General features: G+C 45.2%; 1 protein-coding gene across 1 annotated transcript in view; it reads right to left on the reverse strand.

Moving 5' to 3' along the window:
* Positions 1-13076, reverse strand: part of DNAH10 (dynein axonemal heavy chain 10) — a 177505-nt gene that overhangs the window by 139227 nt on the left and 25202 nt on the right. The window contains exons 10-15 of the mRNA XM_064379606.1: positions 12034-12232; positions 10237-10431; positions 6653-6823; positions 3979-4155; positions 1423-1548; positions 214-386 (exon numbers count right to left, since the gene is read on the reverse strand). Coding sequence (XP_064235676.1) covers positions 214-386; positions 1423-1548; positions 3979-4155; positions 6653-6823; positions 10237-10431; positions 12034-12232 — 1041 coding nt within the window. The remainder of the gene's footprint in view (positions 1-213; positions 387-1422; positions 1549-3978; positions 4156-6652; positions 6824-10236; positions 10432-12033; positions 12233-13076) is intronic.

A 13076-nucleotide genomic window follows, 5' to 3' on the forward strand; every position in this document is an offset into this window, starting at 1 on the left:
AAGGAATCCTCCCACTCAGTCCCCCAAGTAGCTGGGCCTACAGGCATGTACCACAACACCTGGGCCTTAGCTTCCATTTCTAATGTGGTAAGAATTGATAATTATGAAATCCACAGAAATGAAAGCTTTTGGAGGGATCCTCAATAATTTTTAAGACTGTAAAGGGGTCCCGAGACCAAAAAGTTTACTGCTAATTTAAGAGAATTTTTTTACCTAAGGAATTTGTCTTCCTGGAGAGCAATGTTTCTTGCTAATTCAGGGACAGTGAATCCCAGTTGCTCTAAGTACTTGGTTTCATTAATAATCTCTCTGAGAGCAGGTGAAAAGTTGACGGCGAACACAGTTCCCCTCTCTAAAGTCGAAGGCTCCTCCGCAGCGGTGGAAGACTGTGGGAAGAGACAGATGTTCCATCAACACAGTCAGGGCAGTCCAGGAGATCTCAGGATCAACACAACCCATGCCAAACGTGGGCATGAAAAAGATCAGTGCTGGGCCCTGGATGCCCGACAGACGAGGGTGCCAGCTGGAACTGCCGGGAATATGCATTTTGTTTGGTGAACGGAGATTTTAAAGAATCAATTTACACCGGGGCCTGCCGGGGGTTGGGGGTAGAGGAGAAATACCTAATGTAGATGATGGGGTGACGGTGCAGCACACCACCATGGCATGTGCATACCTATGTAGCAAACGTACCCCACAACTTAAAGTATAATTTTTAAAAAATAATAATTCCGTTGCTGGCATTTGAAAATGGAGCAATTTCACCTAAAAATCCCTTCTGTCTTCCCTTGAAAAACTGGGAAATCGGATACGGAGCAGCTGCCCCTTTGGTTGGACCTGAGCGGACCCGTTCCCTAGGGGTCCCATCTGGCCCTCTCCACTCACTTTGGTCCCTACGTCAGGATTTCAGGAACCAAAGACCTAAAACTGCCAGGCCACATCTTTCCTGTTATGAATGAATAACAGCAGGTATTCATTCATCGGGCATTCGCTAAGTGCCACGCCCAGCGCTGAAGCTGAGGATGAATCGGGTGGGATGGCACTTTTCTGCAGGTTAAAGATGGCCAACTGTCAGCTCTGTTTCATATATGGTTCAACTAAGCCTTATGCTTGTTTACGTCATCTGACTTATAACACACATTTCATAAATGGGGAAACGGAGGCTCAGCATTCAGTCACTTGCCCAAGGAGTCAGTAGGGCTGCCCGGTGCCAGCCCAGTCCTAACCACAACATCGTGCCCTCTTCACGCTTTCCTTTCTCCTCCTCCTCCCAGTCAGCCCTTGCCCTTCCTTGTCTTTGGTTCTGGAAACTGACCCAACTTTATGAATGTCAACAAATCAAGCCGCCTTGAGAAAATGTGGCGACACCATTGTCTCACGTGGCCTCCATGGCAATCTGGAACGAGGGCGTGGGCAGCACACCTTGGTCAGAAGGCTCTTCTTCATAAGGGCTGGCAGCGCCTGCTCCGTCGCCTCCATCCACTGCTCGTACTTCCTGTCTTCATACTCCTTCATCCTCTTACCCACTTCCAAATACTTCTGTTTGACCTGTCAAAGAATTCAAGTGACTTGTCATTTTGTCCTTGAAAATAACGTTTCATCTCTCTTAACACAGATAATTTATATATATAAATTATAAATATATATATTATTATATATAAACATTTCTTTTTATATAATTTTTTTTCTTTTGGAGACAGAGTCTCACTCTGTCACCCAGGCTGGAGTGCAGTGGTGCAATCTCAGTTCAGTACAATCTCCGCCTCCTGGGCTCAAGCAATTCTCCTGCCTCAGCCTCCCAAGTAGCCGGGATTACAGGCACCTGCCACCACACCCAGCTAATTTTTGTATTTTAGTAGAGACAGGGTTTCACCATGTTGGTCAGGCTGGTCTTGAACTCCTGACCTCAGGCAATCTGCCCGCCTCAGCCTTTCAAAGTGCTGAGATTACAGGTATGAGCCACAGTGCCTGGCCATTTTTAAATAACTGTATATATTTTTTCCTATCTCTCTACGTAATTTTGTATCTATAAATTATAAATATAATTAATAAATTATTAACATAATATATAGTTATATATTAAATAATATAAATTATATTATATATTTTATTATTATATTAATATTAAATATATATAAATACATGTTGAAAAAAAAGTAGACAGCTTTTCCTAAAGCTTGTCTGAGAGTGTGTCTGAGACGGTGATGCAGGCTGGATCTGTGTCCTCCCCAAATTTCACACTGCATTGTAACCCCCAGTGTTGGAAGTGGGGCCTGCTGGGAGGCAATTGGCTCATGAAGGCGGAATTCTCAGGAATGGTTTGCACCACTGCTCTCAGGACTGTCCTGGGTGGCACTGAGTGAGCCCTCGGCAGATCTACTCCTGTGAAAGTGTGTAGCGCCTCCCGCTTCACTCTCCCTTCTCCTGCCCCCACCATGTGAGACACCTGCCCCCCGCTTTGCCTTCCACCATGATTGGGAGTTTCCTGGGACCTCCCAGAAAGGCTATGCTTCCTGTACAGCCTGCAAATCTGTGAGCCAATTAAACCTTGATTCTTATCAATTACGTAGTTTCTTTATAGCAAAATGGACTAATATAGTTAGTATAACTTGAAATCACGGTTGACTAGCAGGCTTCTGCAAACTACGGTCCATGGGCTGCCCTGGTCTATACTGGTGAACTAAGAACAGCTTTTACATGAATAGAAGGAAATGATTTAGATGATTAAAAGGAAATTTAAAGAACAATAATACTTTGTAACTCAAGAATAACGATATGAAATTCTATGATGTGATCTGTTTTTAGGAGAAAAAAAAGAAATTCAAATCCATAAAGAAAGTTGGACTGGACACAGCATGCCTGTTCAAAACGTATTATCTGGGGAATACTTTCCTGCAACAATGGTAGGGCGAGTCATTGCACGGAAATTGTCCAAACCCCTAAAATATTTACTATCTATATAACGTACAAAAATCCACAGGCTGGGGGGTGGGATCATATCAAAAAGATGGCAGACACCCTCCACAGGAGCTGAAAATTAAGTACAGGAAGAAGCCCACATGACCACAATCTGGAAGATGTCCTGTGTATTAAGATGCCAAAGAGAAAAAGAACATAGGCCAGGTGCGGTGGCTCATGCCTGTAAGCCCAATACTTTGGGAGGCAAAGGTGGGCAGATTGCTTGAGCTCAGGAGTTTGAGACCAGCCTGGGCAGGCAACATGGTTAAACTTCATCTCTATAAAAAAAATACAAAAATTGGCCAGGCATGGTGGCCCACACCTGTAGGCCCAGCTACCCAGGAGGTTGAGGCAGGAGGATCACTTAAACCCAGAGGGTCGAGGGCACCGTGAGCTGTGATTGTGCCACTGCACTCCAGCCTGAGCAACACAGCTAGACCTTGTCTCAAAAAATAAAAGAAAAAGAAGGATCACAAAAGGTAGCTTAATATGAGCACTAATGCAAGGACAACAGGAAGACCCTCTAACTTGCAGGCATGGGTCTAAAATTGAGCCGCTTCTCAAATGGGCAACTCTACGTAGCCTGCTGCATGGCTGCAGCAGCCTGATCTAATGCTTCTCCCGGATGGGATCGGGGAGGGCAGCCAGTCTAGGATTAAAACATCAAATACAGGCCGGGCGCGGTGGCTCAAGCCTGTAATCCCAGCACTTTGGGAGGCCGAGGCGGGTGGATCACGAGGTCAAGAGATCGAGACCATCCTGGTCAACATGGTGAAACCCCGTCTCTACTAATACAAAAAATTAGCTGGGCACAGTGGCGCGTGCCTGTAATCCCAGCTACTCAGGAGGCTGAGGCAGGAGAATTGCCTGAACCCAGGAAGCGGAGATTGCGGTGAGCCGAGATCGCGCCATTGCGCTCCAGCCTGGGTATCAAGAGCGAAACTCCATCTCAAAAAAAAAAAAAAAAAAAAAAAGACACATCAAATACAAAAGGAGTCAATTCCAGCAAGAGCAACATACCTCCTGTCCTTGATCACTGTCCAGTATCTCCTGTACCTCTTGAAATCGGAGGATGGTGTGCTTAATCCGAAAGAACAAAGATCGTTCCCAGTATATTGCACCTGCTACTGGAGGGTGATTCTTATACAGTGGCGGATTTTCAAGGTTCTGAACAAAGATTTTATTAATGATGTCAATCTGAAAAGCAATCAAACGTCTTCTGTAAGCGATAAACATTGCCAAGTTAGCCAAGAAAGATTTGGGATTTGAATCTTTAAGGAAACCAAAAATGGAATGTCAAGAAATATGCTAAGATGCAGAGTAGTGTTTTTACTGCTTTTTACTACTTTTTCTTATGCTCTGTAGTGATCTTTTTTGTTGTTGTTGTTGAGACAGAGTCTCGCTCTGTTGCCCAGGCTGGAGTGCAGTGGCACGACCTCGGCTCACTGCAACCTCTACCTCCCAGGTTCAAGTGATTCTCCTCTTGCCTCAGCCTCCCAAATAGCTGGGATTACAGGTGTGCACCACTGCACCCGCCTAATTTTTGTATTTTTATTAGAGATAAGGTTTCACCGTGTTGGCCAAGCTCAGGTCATCCACACGCCTCGGCCTGACCTCCTGACCTCAGGTGATCCACCTGCCTCAGCCTCCCAAAAGTTCTGGGATTACAGGTGTGAGCCACCGAGCCTGACTGTAGTAATCCTGTCTTTGAGTTAACATATGCAATGCTCCAAACTGCCTGATAATTACAGATCATGCACACTGTGTAGATTAGTTTGATCCAATTATTAGAAATCCCAAAATCTGTTCTAGACAGGACCAGGGGCACACCTTTGTTTTTTTTTTTTTTAGTTTTTAATTTTTGTGGGTACATAAGGCATATATATTTATGGGTATATGGCATGTTTTGATATAAACATGCTATGCATGATAACCACATCGTAGAGAATGGTATATCCGTCCCCTTAAGCACTCATCCTTTGTGTTATAAACAATCCAATTATACTTTTAGTTACTTGTAAATGTACAATTAAGTTATTATTGACTACAGTCTCCAGACCTGTGTTTTTTAAAACAAGCATTTCCGAACTCTCGTGGGGGTAATTAGGTGTGGCAGGCACATTGACGGCCTCCCAAAGATGTCCAGGTCCTAATCCCCAGAAGCTGAGAATATGTAATGTTACATGACAAAGGGGAACTATGGTTGCAGATGGAATTAACATCAGTCAGCTGATCTTAATATAGAGAAATTATCCTGAATTTTCTGAGGAGGTCCTATGTAATCACAAGGGGTCCTAAAACAGGAAGAGCGAGGCAGAAAAGAGGTCGGAGTGGTTTTATGTGAAAGTGGCCATTGCTGGCTTTGAAGATGAAAGGGAGCCAGGAGCTTCTAGAATTTGGGGTAAACAAAGCACTGAATCATGCCTTGAGACTCCCAAAGGGAATACAGCCCTGCTGACACCTTGATTTAAACCCAAGAACACCTGTGGCAAACTTCTGACCTCTGATACCAGAAGAGAAGAAATCCATGTTGTTCTAAGTCACTATATCCAGCAGCATTGGGAAACTAAGACAATGGGAGACCACTTTCGGCCTTTTTTTAATACTACCTTATGCTCATCTAATCATTCCAGATACTCTCATTTTGTCTTCTAAATAAGATTATAAGCATTTTTTTAGACAAATTTTCACTCTTGTTGCCCAGGCTGCAGTGCAATGGCACAATCTCAGCTCACTGCAACCTCTGCCTCCTGGGTTCAAGCGATTCTCCTGCCTCAGCCTCCCAAGTAACTGGGACTACAGGCACCCACTACCATGCCCAGCTAATTTTTGTATTTTTAGTAGAGAGGGGTTTTCACCATGTTGTCAAGGCTGGTCTCAAACTCCTGATCTCAGGTGATCCACCTACCTCAGCCTCCCAAAGTCCTGGGATTACAGGCATGAGCCACTGGGCCCAGCCAGCATTTTTTTGTTTTTAGATAGGGTGAAACTCTGTTGCCCAGGCCGGAGTACAGTGGCACTGCAGCCTCAACCTCCCTTGGCTCAGGTGATCCTCCCACCTCAGCCTCCCACGTAGCTGAGACTATAGGTGGACGACACCACACCTGGATAATTTTTGTATTTTTATAGAGATGGGGTTTTGCTATGTTGCCCAGGCTAGTCTCAAACTCCTGAACTCAAGCGATCCACTGGCTTCAGCCTCCCAAAGTTCTAGGATTACAGGCATGAGTCACTGTGCCCAGCAGACTATAAGCATTTTTTGGTCTATTTCTCCAACTAGATACTGACATCTTTAAGTGCAGAATCTGTGTTTCATTCATCTCTCTGTCTCTGTGCCTAACACTATACTTGAGATATGAGAGCACCAGGTAAATTATTCTGAATTGATCATAAATACATATATGATCCTTGGATATGGTTAAACTATGATTACTATTATTACCATGATTATTACCAACTCACACAGGGCTCACCACAATGTGAGTAAATAAGAATATACTTAATTCTTATTGAATTTCTCCACTAAATAAACAAACCCAGTTTGTTTAGGTTACCTGTATAATGTGACATGCTGATTTGGGGAAACTCTAGTCTCTGAATTCAGATGGGAAAGACAGACAATAGTGGGATTCAATTGTTCACATTTTGCCAAGTGTATTTTTAATGCTAGGGCAGCTTTCGATTTTCCAATTACCTCTTTACAGTACTGTGCAAGAATATCATTAAATTTCATCATCATTTGTCGATTCACGGCCTCCCGTGAACGGATGTGCTTAAATTTTAAAAGCATGTCAAATGCTGCTTCAGCAGATCGAAGCGTCTTAAAAGATTCATCAATAAAATTTTTTGCTTCTTTCTCAATAACCTGCAAAAAAAAAAATCAAGAAAACAAGCCTCATGTCCCTGTAATTATCCTGCAAAGACAAAGTGGCAAGAAATGAGAAAAAAAAAATCAGTGGCTTGGGACGGATTTCTGCTGCATGTTAATGGAGCTGGAATCCAATTTAAAGTGGCAGATTGGCTATGCTGATTTCCTGACCTCTCTCCCCAACCAGTTCAAAGGTAAAGGAATTTTTTTAAGTATTAACTCTTATAAACAAAAAATAAGGGAGAGGACACAACAACAGAGGAGATAGTTGAGGAATTTTTAGTAGGAAAGTAACTAAGGCAGGCAGTCACAACCTAATGCTGGAAACAGGGGCCGCAAGTGAGCGCAGGAAGCGGGTCAGCGTGCGTGAAGATGAGGAGCAAACAGGGTATCCCTTTCTAACCCTGCACAGCCAGGCCTCAATCTATTATGCTCAATTATGCAGCCTCAATCCCACCCATCCCCACTCCTTTCTATAAAAGAGTGGAAGGTTAGTTCCAGAAAAATTAACTCAGAATAGTATCAGACTTCAAATACTGGAAGCTAGAAATCAATAAAAAAATCTTCACATTTCCAAAGAAAAGTTATTTTCAACTTTGAATTCTATACCTGTTATTTCAGAATTCATCCATACAAGACTCAAAAAATATATGTCCCATGAAACCTTACTCAGGAAGCTACTAAATGTGCTCCAGCAAACGAAGGAGTAAACAAGGAAAGAGGGAAAAGTGAGATCTAGAAAACAGAAGATCCAACGCAGAGGGGAGAAGGCAGGAGGTCCTAGGGTCCTAGACTGCTTTGTAACAGGTCTAAAAAGCAAACAAGCTAGACTAGAGTAGGACAGTGAGCTCTGGGAGGAAGGCCTCTAGGTAAATAATGGCACTGATATGTTTGAATATTTAGAGCCTACTATTGATAGGTATGTGGCAGAAGATATTAAAGAAGTTGGAAAAAAAATTAGCAATGGGTACATACATAACCAAGCAAATAAAAAACAAAAGCAATGGTTAACTCCAGGAAAATTGAAAAGTTGGCCAAGAAAGATGGGGTAGTTATGATAGACTTCTCAGCTCAGCAATGAACAATATTTGCATAGACATAATGAGTAAACACTAGCCATTAATTTAACTAAAAGCTATGAAGAAATCGTGTTAGATGACAGAGAGGCAAATGGAATTAGGAATGGGACAGTCCAGTCTATATCTTCTCTGAGAAGTTAACAGAAGTCTAAATTAATAAATCAGGAAATAACCACATCAGCTTCTTCTTTAAAAAAGTTGGAGGTTAGCAACAAAAGAAACATCTAAAATTGTGGAAAATGACAGCAAGAATGAGGAAGTAGTTAATGGAGCTGTGTTTTCTTATTATGAACCCTTTAGTATCACTTAAGTAACTTTGATGAAAAGTTCAATTTATTTGGGAAGCTGAGGCGGGAGGATTGCTTGAGGCCAGGAGCTCAAGACCAAAAGACCAACCTGGGCAACACAGTGAGACTTCATCTCTATTTAAAAATTTTGGCCAGGCACAGTGGCTCACATCTGTAATCCCAGCACTTTGGGAGGCCAAGGCAGGTGGATCACCTGAGGTCGGGAGTTCGAGACCAGCCTGAAAACACGGAAACTCTGTCTCTACTAAAAATACAAAATTAGCTGGCCATGGTGGTGCATGCCTGTAATCCCAGCTACATGAGAAGCTGAGGAAGGAGTATCGCTCAAACTTGGGAGGTAGAGGTTGCGGTGAGCCGAGATTACGCCACTGCACTCCAGCCTGGGAAACAAGAACAAAACTCTACCTCGGAAAAAAAAAAATTTCTTTTTAATTAACCAGACACACACTGTGGTCACAACTAATTGGAAGGTTGAGGTGGAAGGATCACTTGAGCTCAGAAGGTCGAGGGTGCAGTGAGCCAGGATCACACCACTGCACTCCAGCCACAGCAACAGAGCAAGACCCTGTCTCTAAAAAATAACAAATAACAAAAGAAAACCAAAAAAAATTCAACTGAAAAAGGAAGTAACACTTAAAATAGCAGCTGATAATAAATCAGATACAGTTAATATGACAACGTCTATATAGCCAAGCAGAAGAGTGTAAGGTTGTCCACATAGAAAGTTGCTCTGAGGTTATAAAAACTGTATAAGACATAAATGGGGGTGCTCCTGATTATGCTTCCTACAGAAGTCCGAGAGGTGGGCGCGACGGGTCACTCTTCACATGCTGGGGGAAGTGCAATCTCATTCTCAGCAGCCGCCTCTCTCTGACAGACTCTGCCTCCTCCCCCACACCGCAGGCTATCACCTCCTGTTATCACCTCCCCGCTCTCTGTTGTTCCCCAGCTCAAAGCAGCCTATACTGTGGCCAGAAAAACCTTCCTGAAATATAAACCTTGGTTTTTTCTTTTTTTCTTTTTTTTTTTGAGACAGAGTCTTACTCTGTCCCCCAGGCTGGAGTACAGTGGTGTGATCTCAGCTCACTGCGACCTCGACCTCCCAGGTTCAAGGGATCCTCCCACCTCAGCTCCTGAGTAGCTGGGACTACAAGCAGGAGCCACCATGCCTGGCTAATTTTAAGGTTTTTTTTTATAGAGTTGGGTGTGTCACTAGGTTGCCCAGGCTGGTCTCAGACTCCTGGGTTCAATCCTCTCTCCTTGGTCTCCCAAAGTGCTGGGATAACAGGCATGAGCCGCTACACCTGCCCTGTAATTCTGACTCATTCTTTGGTCAGCCTCCTTTAATGGCTCCCTATTGCCTGCTGAAGTAAGTCCCCTCCCTCAATCCAGCCCTCCCTGGTCATCACCAGTTACTCACCCAACCCTCCTTTCCAGCTTGATTTTCCTCTACTACCTGCACGTGTTATGCCAAACTCCTCTGCTCTGCCTCGGACAATTCCTCTTTTCTTCCTGTCTGTCACCTTTGTTCACATTGTTCCTACCACCTGAAACACCCTCCGATATCTCAGCCTCCTTCCTTGTCCCCATCTCCCCCACCCAAAGCTTCCCCAATCCCAAAGGTTATTTCCAATTGGCTCTCCATGCCCCCAGCCTTCTGACGAAACAGTTATCAAAACCCACAGGGCACTTTGTGATTCTCTTGCCACATCTGGTTTATTTTTACCTTGACTCCTAGATAGGTGACCTTATATTGGACAAAACAAACTTTGTAGAAATGCTACTGTGTCTAGCTCAACTTAAACTTACCCCTCCTCAAGAGTGGGTGTGGGAACAAAGATGGAGGAACGTTCATTTTTACGTTGCACACTTTTGTATAGTTTTTGGTTTTTACAACTAATAAGCAGGCATTACTTGTGATTAAAAAAAAAGACTCTAAGCATCACTAAATAACCCAAAAAATTTAACACAGAGAAAACATGGTGTCGCCTCTCAAGATGGAATTAACAGATGTGTCACTTGCCAGAACTTCAATCCTGAATTCATCCATCACGTATTTCCAGAACTGGGAGGACTTGATGCTGAACGGGTCAAAGGTCAGGTTTTCCATGGGGGTGACTAGGCCGTCCACCCTGCACAGGACATCATCGATGCGCTTGGGGTCCCCTGTCACTGCCTTTAGTTCTGGACCAAATATGTTATAAAATTCCTCTAAAACCTGTCCAATCAAACAGAACAATGAGGAGATTACATGTGGGTTTTCCTGTGAATATTAAAGCTACAAATGGAGAGCACATCTAGATTGACCTGGAGGCAAGAATCATGCCACACAGCAATCTCCTCTCTGACTAAGCCCTTCCCTCCTATACCCAAGGCACACAGGATAAGACCCAGGTCTCCACCTGCCTGCTCCTCCCTGCATTGCAGCCACCCTCGCCCTCCTCTTCCCTTTCTGCTTCAGGACCTTTGCACTTGCAGTTGAAAGTGCTTCAGAGAGGCTGAGGCGGGTGGATCACTTGAGGCCAGGAGTTCAAGACCAGCTTGGCCAACATGGTGAAACTCCATCTCTGCTAAAAATACAAAACTTAGCCGGGTGTGGTGGCGCACACCTGTAATCCCAGCTACTTGGGAGGCTGAAGCATGAGAATCACCTGAACGTCGAAGGCAGAGGTTACAGTGAGCCGAAATTGTGCCACTGCATTCCAGCCTGGGTGACAGAGCAGGACTCTGTCTCAAAAAAAAAAAAAAAAAAAGAGGTGCTGTGATAAAGCACTGAGGTAGTTCTGTGCAGCATTTCCACGGTTCTGGTAACAATGAAATACGCATGCACGCACTAGCTACGGCGATTCCACATAGAAGTTAAATTTGGGGGTTTTTTGTTTGTTCGTTTGTTTGTTTTGAGACAGACACTTGCTCTGTCGCTCAGGCTGGAGTGCAATGGCACAACCACTGCTCACTGCAACCTCCACCTCCCTGGGCTCAAGCAATTCTCCTGCCTCAGCTTCCCAAGCAGCTGGGATTACAGGAACGCACCACCATGCCTGGCTAATGTTCATATTTTTTATAGACGGGTCTTGCTGTGTTGCCCAGGCTGGTCTCAAATTCCTGGGCTCAAGGGACCCTCCCACCCCAGCTTCACAAGGTGCTGGGATTACAGGTGTGAGCCATCATGCCTAGCCCAGTTGAGTTCTTTCACAGCATTTTTTTTTCCTGCCCTTGAGCACCAGGCATCGCCTCCTTCTCTCATGCTGGGCACTGCCACACCACAGCCAGCCCTGGTTCGCCCTCACTGTGGTTCCTCTAGCGGCAAGACATCTGAGTGCCCAGCACACCGTGAGTTCTCCATGAAGTACTTAGAATGAAGGGGTGGGCGGACCTTTAGGAGACAAGGGCTGTGGCTAACTCAATGAGCGACTAAGCACTTTGTCCATCCATGGAGCTCCGGGCAGACTGGGCCTGGCTTAGGGACAGCGTGAAGACAGGTCTCAGACTGGCCTCTGAGGGATTGCAGCGTTTAAGGGGAAGGCAGAGGCGGGGAACTTTGCAAAAGACATGGAAGAAGATTGGCCAAAGAGGTCAAAGGAAAGCCAAAAAACAGGGAGAGGGGAGCACGTCAGGGAAAGCAACGAAAACTCGCAGAGCTCCGGTGTACTCTGGTACATTCTGGCACATTCTAGTATATTCTGTATGTTCTTCTTTGAAGGGCCTCTCCCTGCCAGGCCTTTACTGACGCCCAGCTCCTGTCTGACACAGAGTGGGGCACTGTCAAAAGCCAGCTACCTTCCATGTGGCAAATTCTGCGGCCTCGCCCGGCCCCTACCTGCAGAACATCGCAGAGGTCCTGGCAGATGGCGGCCATGTAATCCGTCCTCTCGAACAGCCGCTTCCGGTCAAACTCCCACCGCGCTTCCCTCCCGGAAGCCTCGATCTTCGCCCGGGTGTCGAAATAGGCCTTTTTCCACAGCTTGAGAGTGTTCCTGGCGTCCGAGGTTTTGTTTTGGGCACTCGCTCGATTTTCTCTGCGAAGCCAAGATAGGCCATAATGGGAGGAGGGCGGGGCCCCGGGTCCGAGCCGCTCTCCCCAGTGCGGGAGCCAGTGACCTGGGAAACTGTGACCCGGGCGCCCTCCTGGTTTCACGGCCTCATCGGAAAAGGCGGAGCAGGCGAGCGGCTGCCCTGCCCCACGTGCAAGGGCGGGAGTCCCAAGCTGCAGCCGAGGTCCTCAGAGCAGCCGCCACTCAGCGCACAGGTCACCTGATGACCTCGCTGTCTGCACCAGAAGGGGCAGGAGGCCGTGGCCCCAGGACAGAGGGCACCAGAGGCAGCTGCAACACCCGCACAGGACGATGCCTCCCTTTCGGTACCTATTCACCTATGCAGACAGATAGAGATGGAGATCTACCTGTTATACAGGTAGATGCAGATAGAGATACATAGACAGACAGACTGACTGACAGACAGATTAGATAGATAGATAGAGATAGATAGAGGTGGAGATCTACCTATACAGATAGATGCAGATATAGATGGATACAGATATCTACATAGATCCAGATATCTATAGATAGTAAAAAGTCATATAGTGTCTGATTCCATTCATATGCTGTCTAGATAGATACAGATACCTATCTGTATAGATGGATAGACACAGGTATCTATCTATGTGTATATAGATACAGATTTTTATCTAGATACACATAGATAGATCTAGATAGATATTTAGATATAGATATAGACATAGTTGTTTTTTTTTTGTTTGTTTTTTTTTTTGAGACAGCGTCTTGCTCTGTCACCCAGGCTGGAGTGCAGTAGTGCAATCTCGGCTCACTGCAACCTCCACCTCCTGGGTTCAAGCGATTCTCC

The sequence above is a fragment of the Aotus nancymaae genome, unplaced genomic scaffold (genome assembly GCF_030222135.1).
Source record: "Aotus nancymaae isolate 86718 unplaced genomic scaffold, 86718_ANA_hifiasm-v0.15.2.pri h1tg000021l, whole genome shotgun sequence".
Classification (NCBI taxonomy): Eukaryota; Metazoa; Chordata; class Mammalia; order Primates; family Aotidae; genus Aotus; species Aotus nancymaae.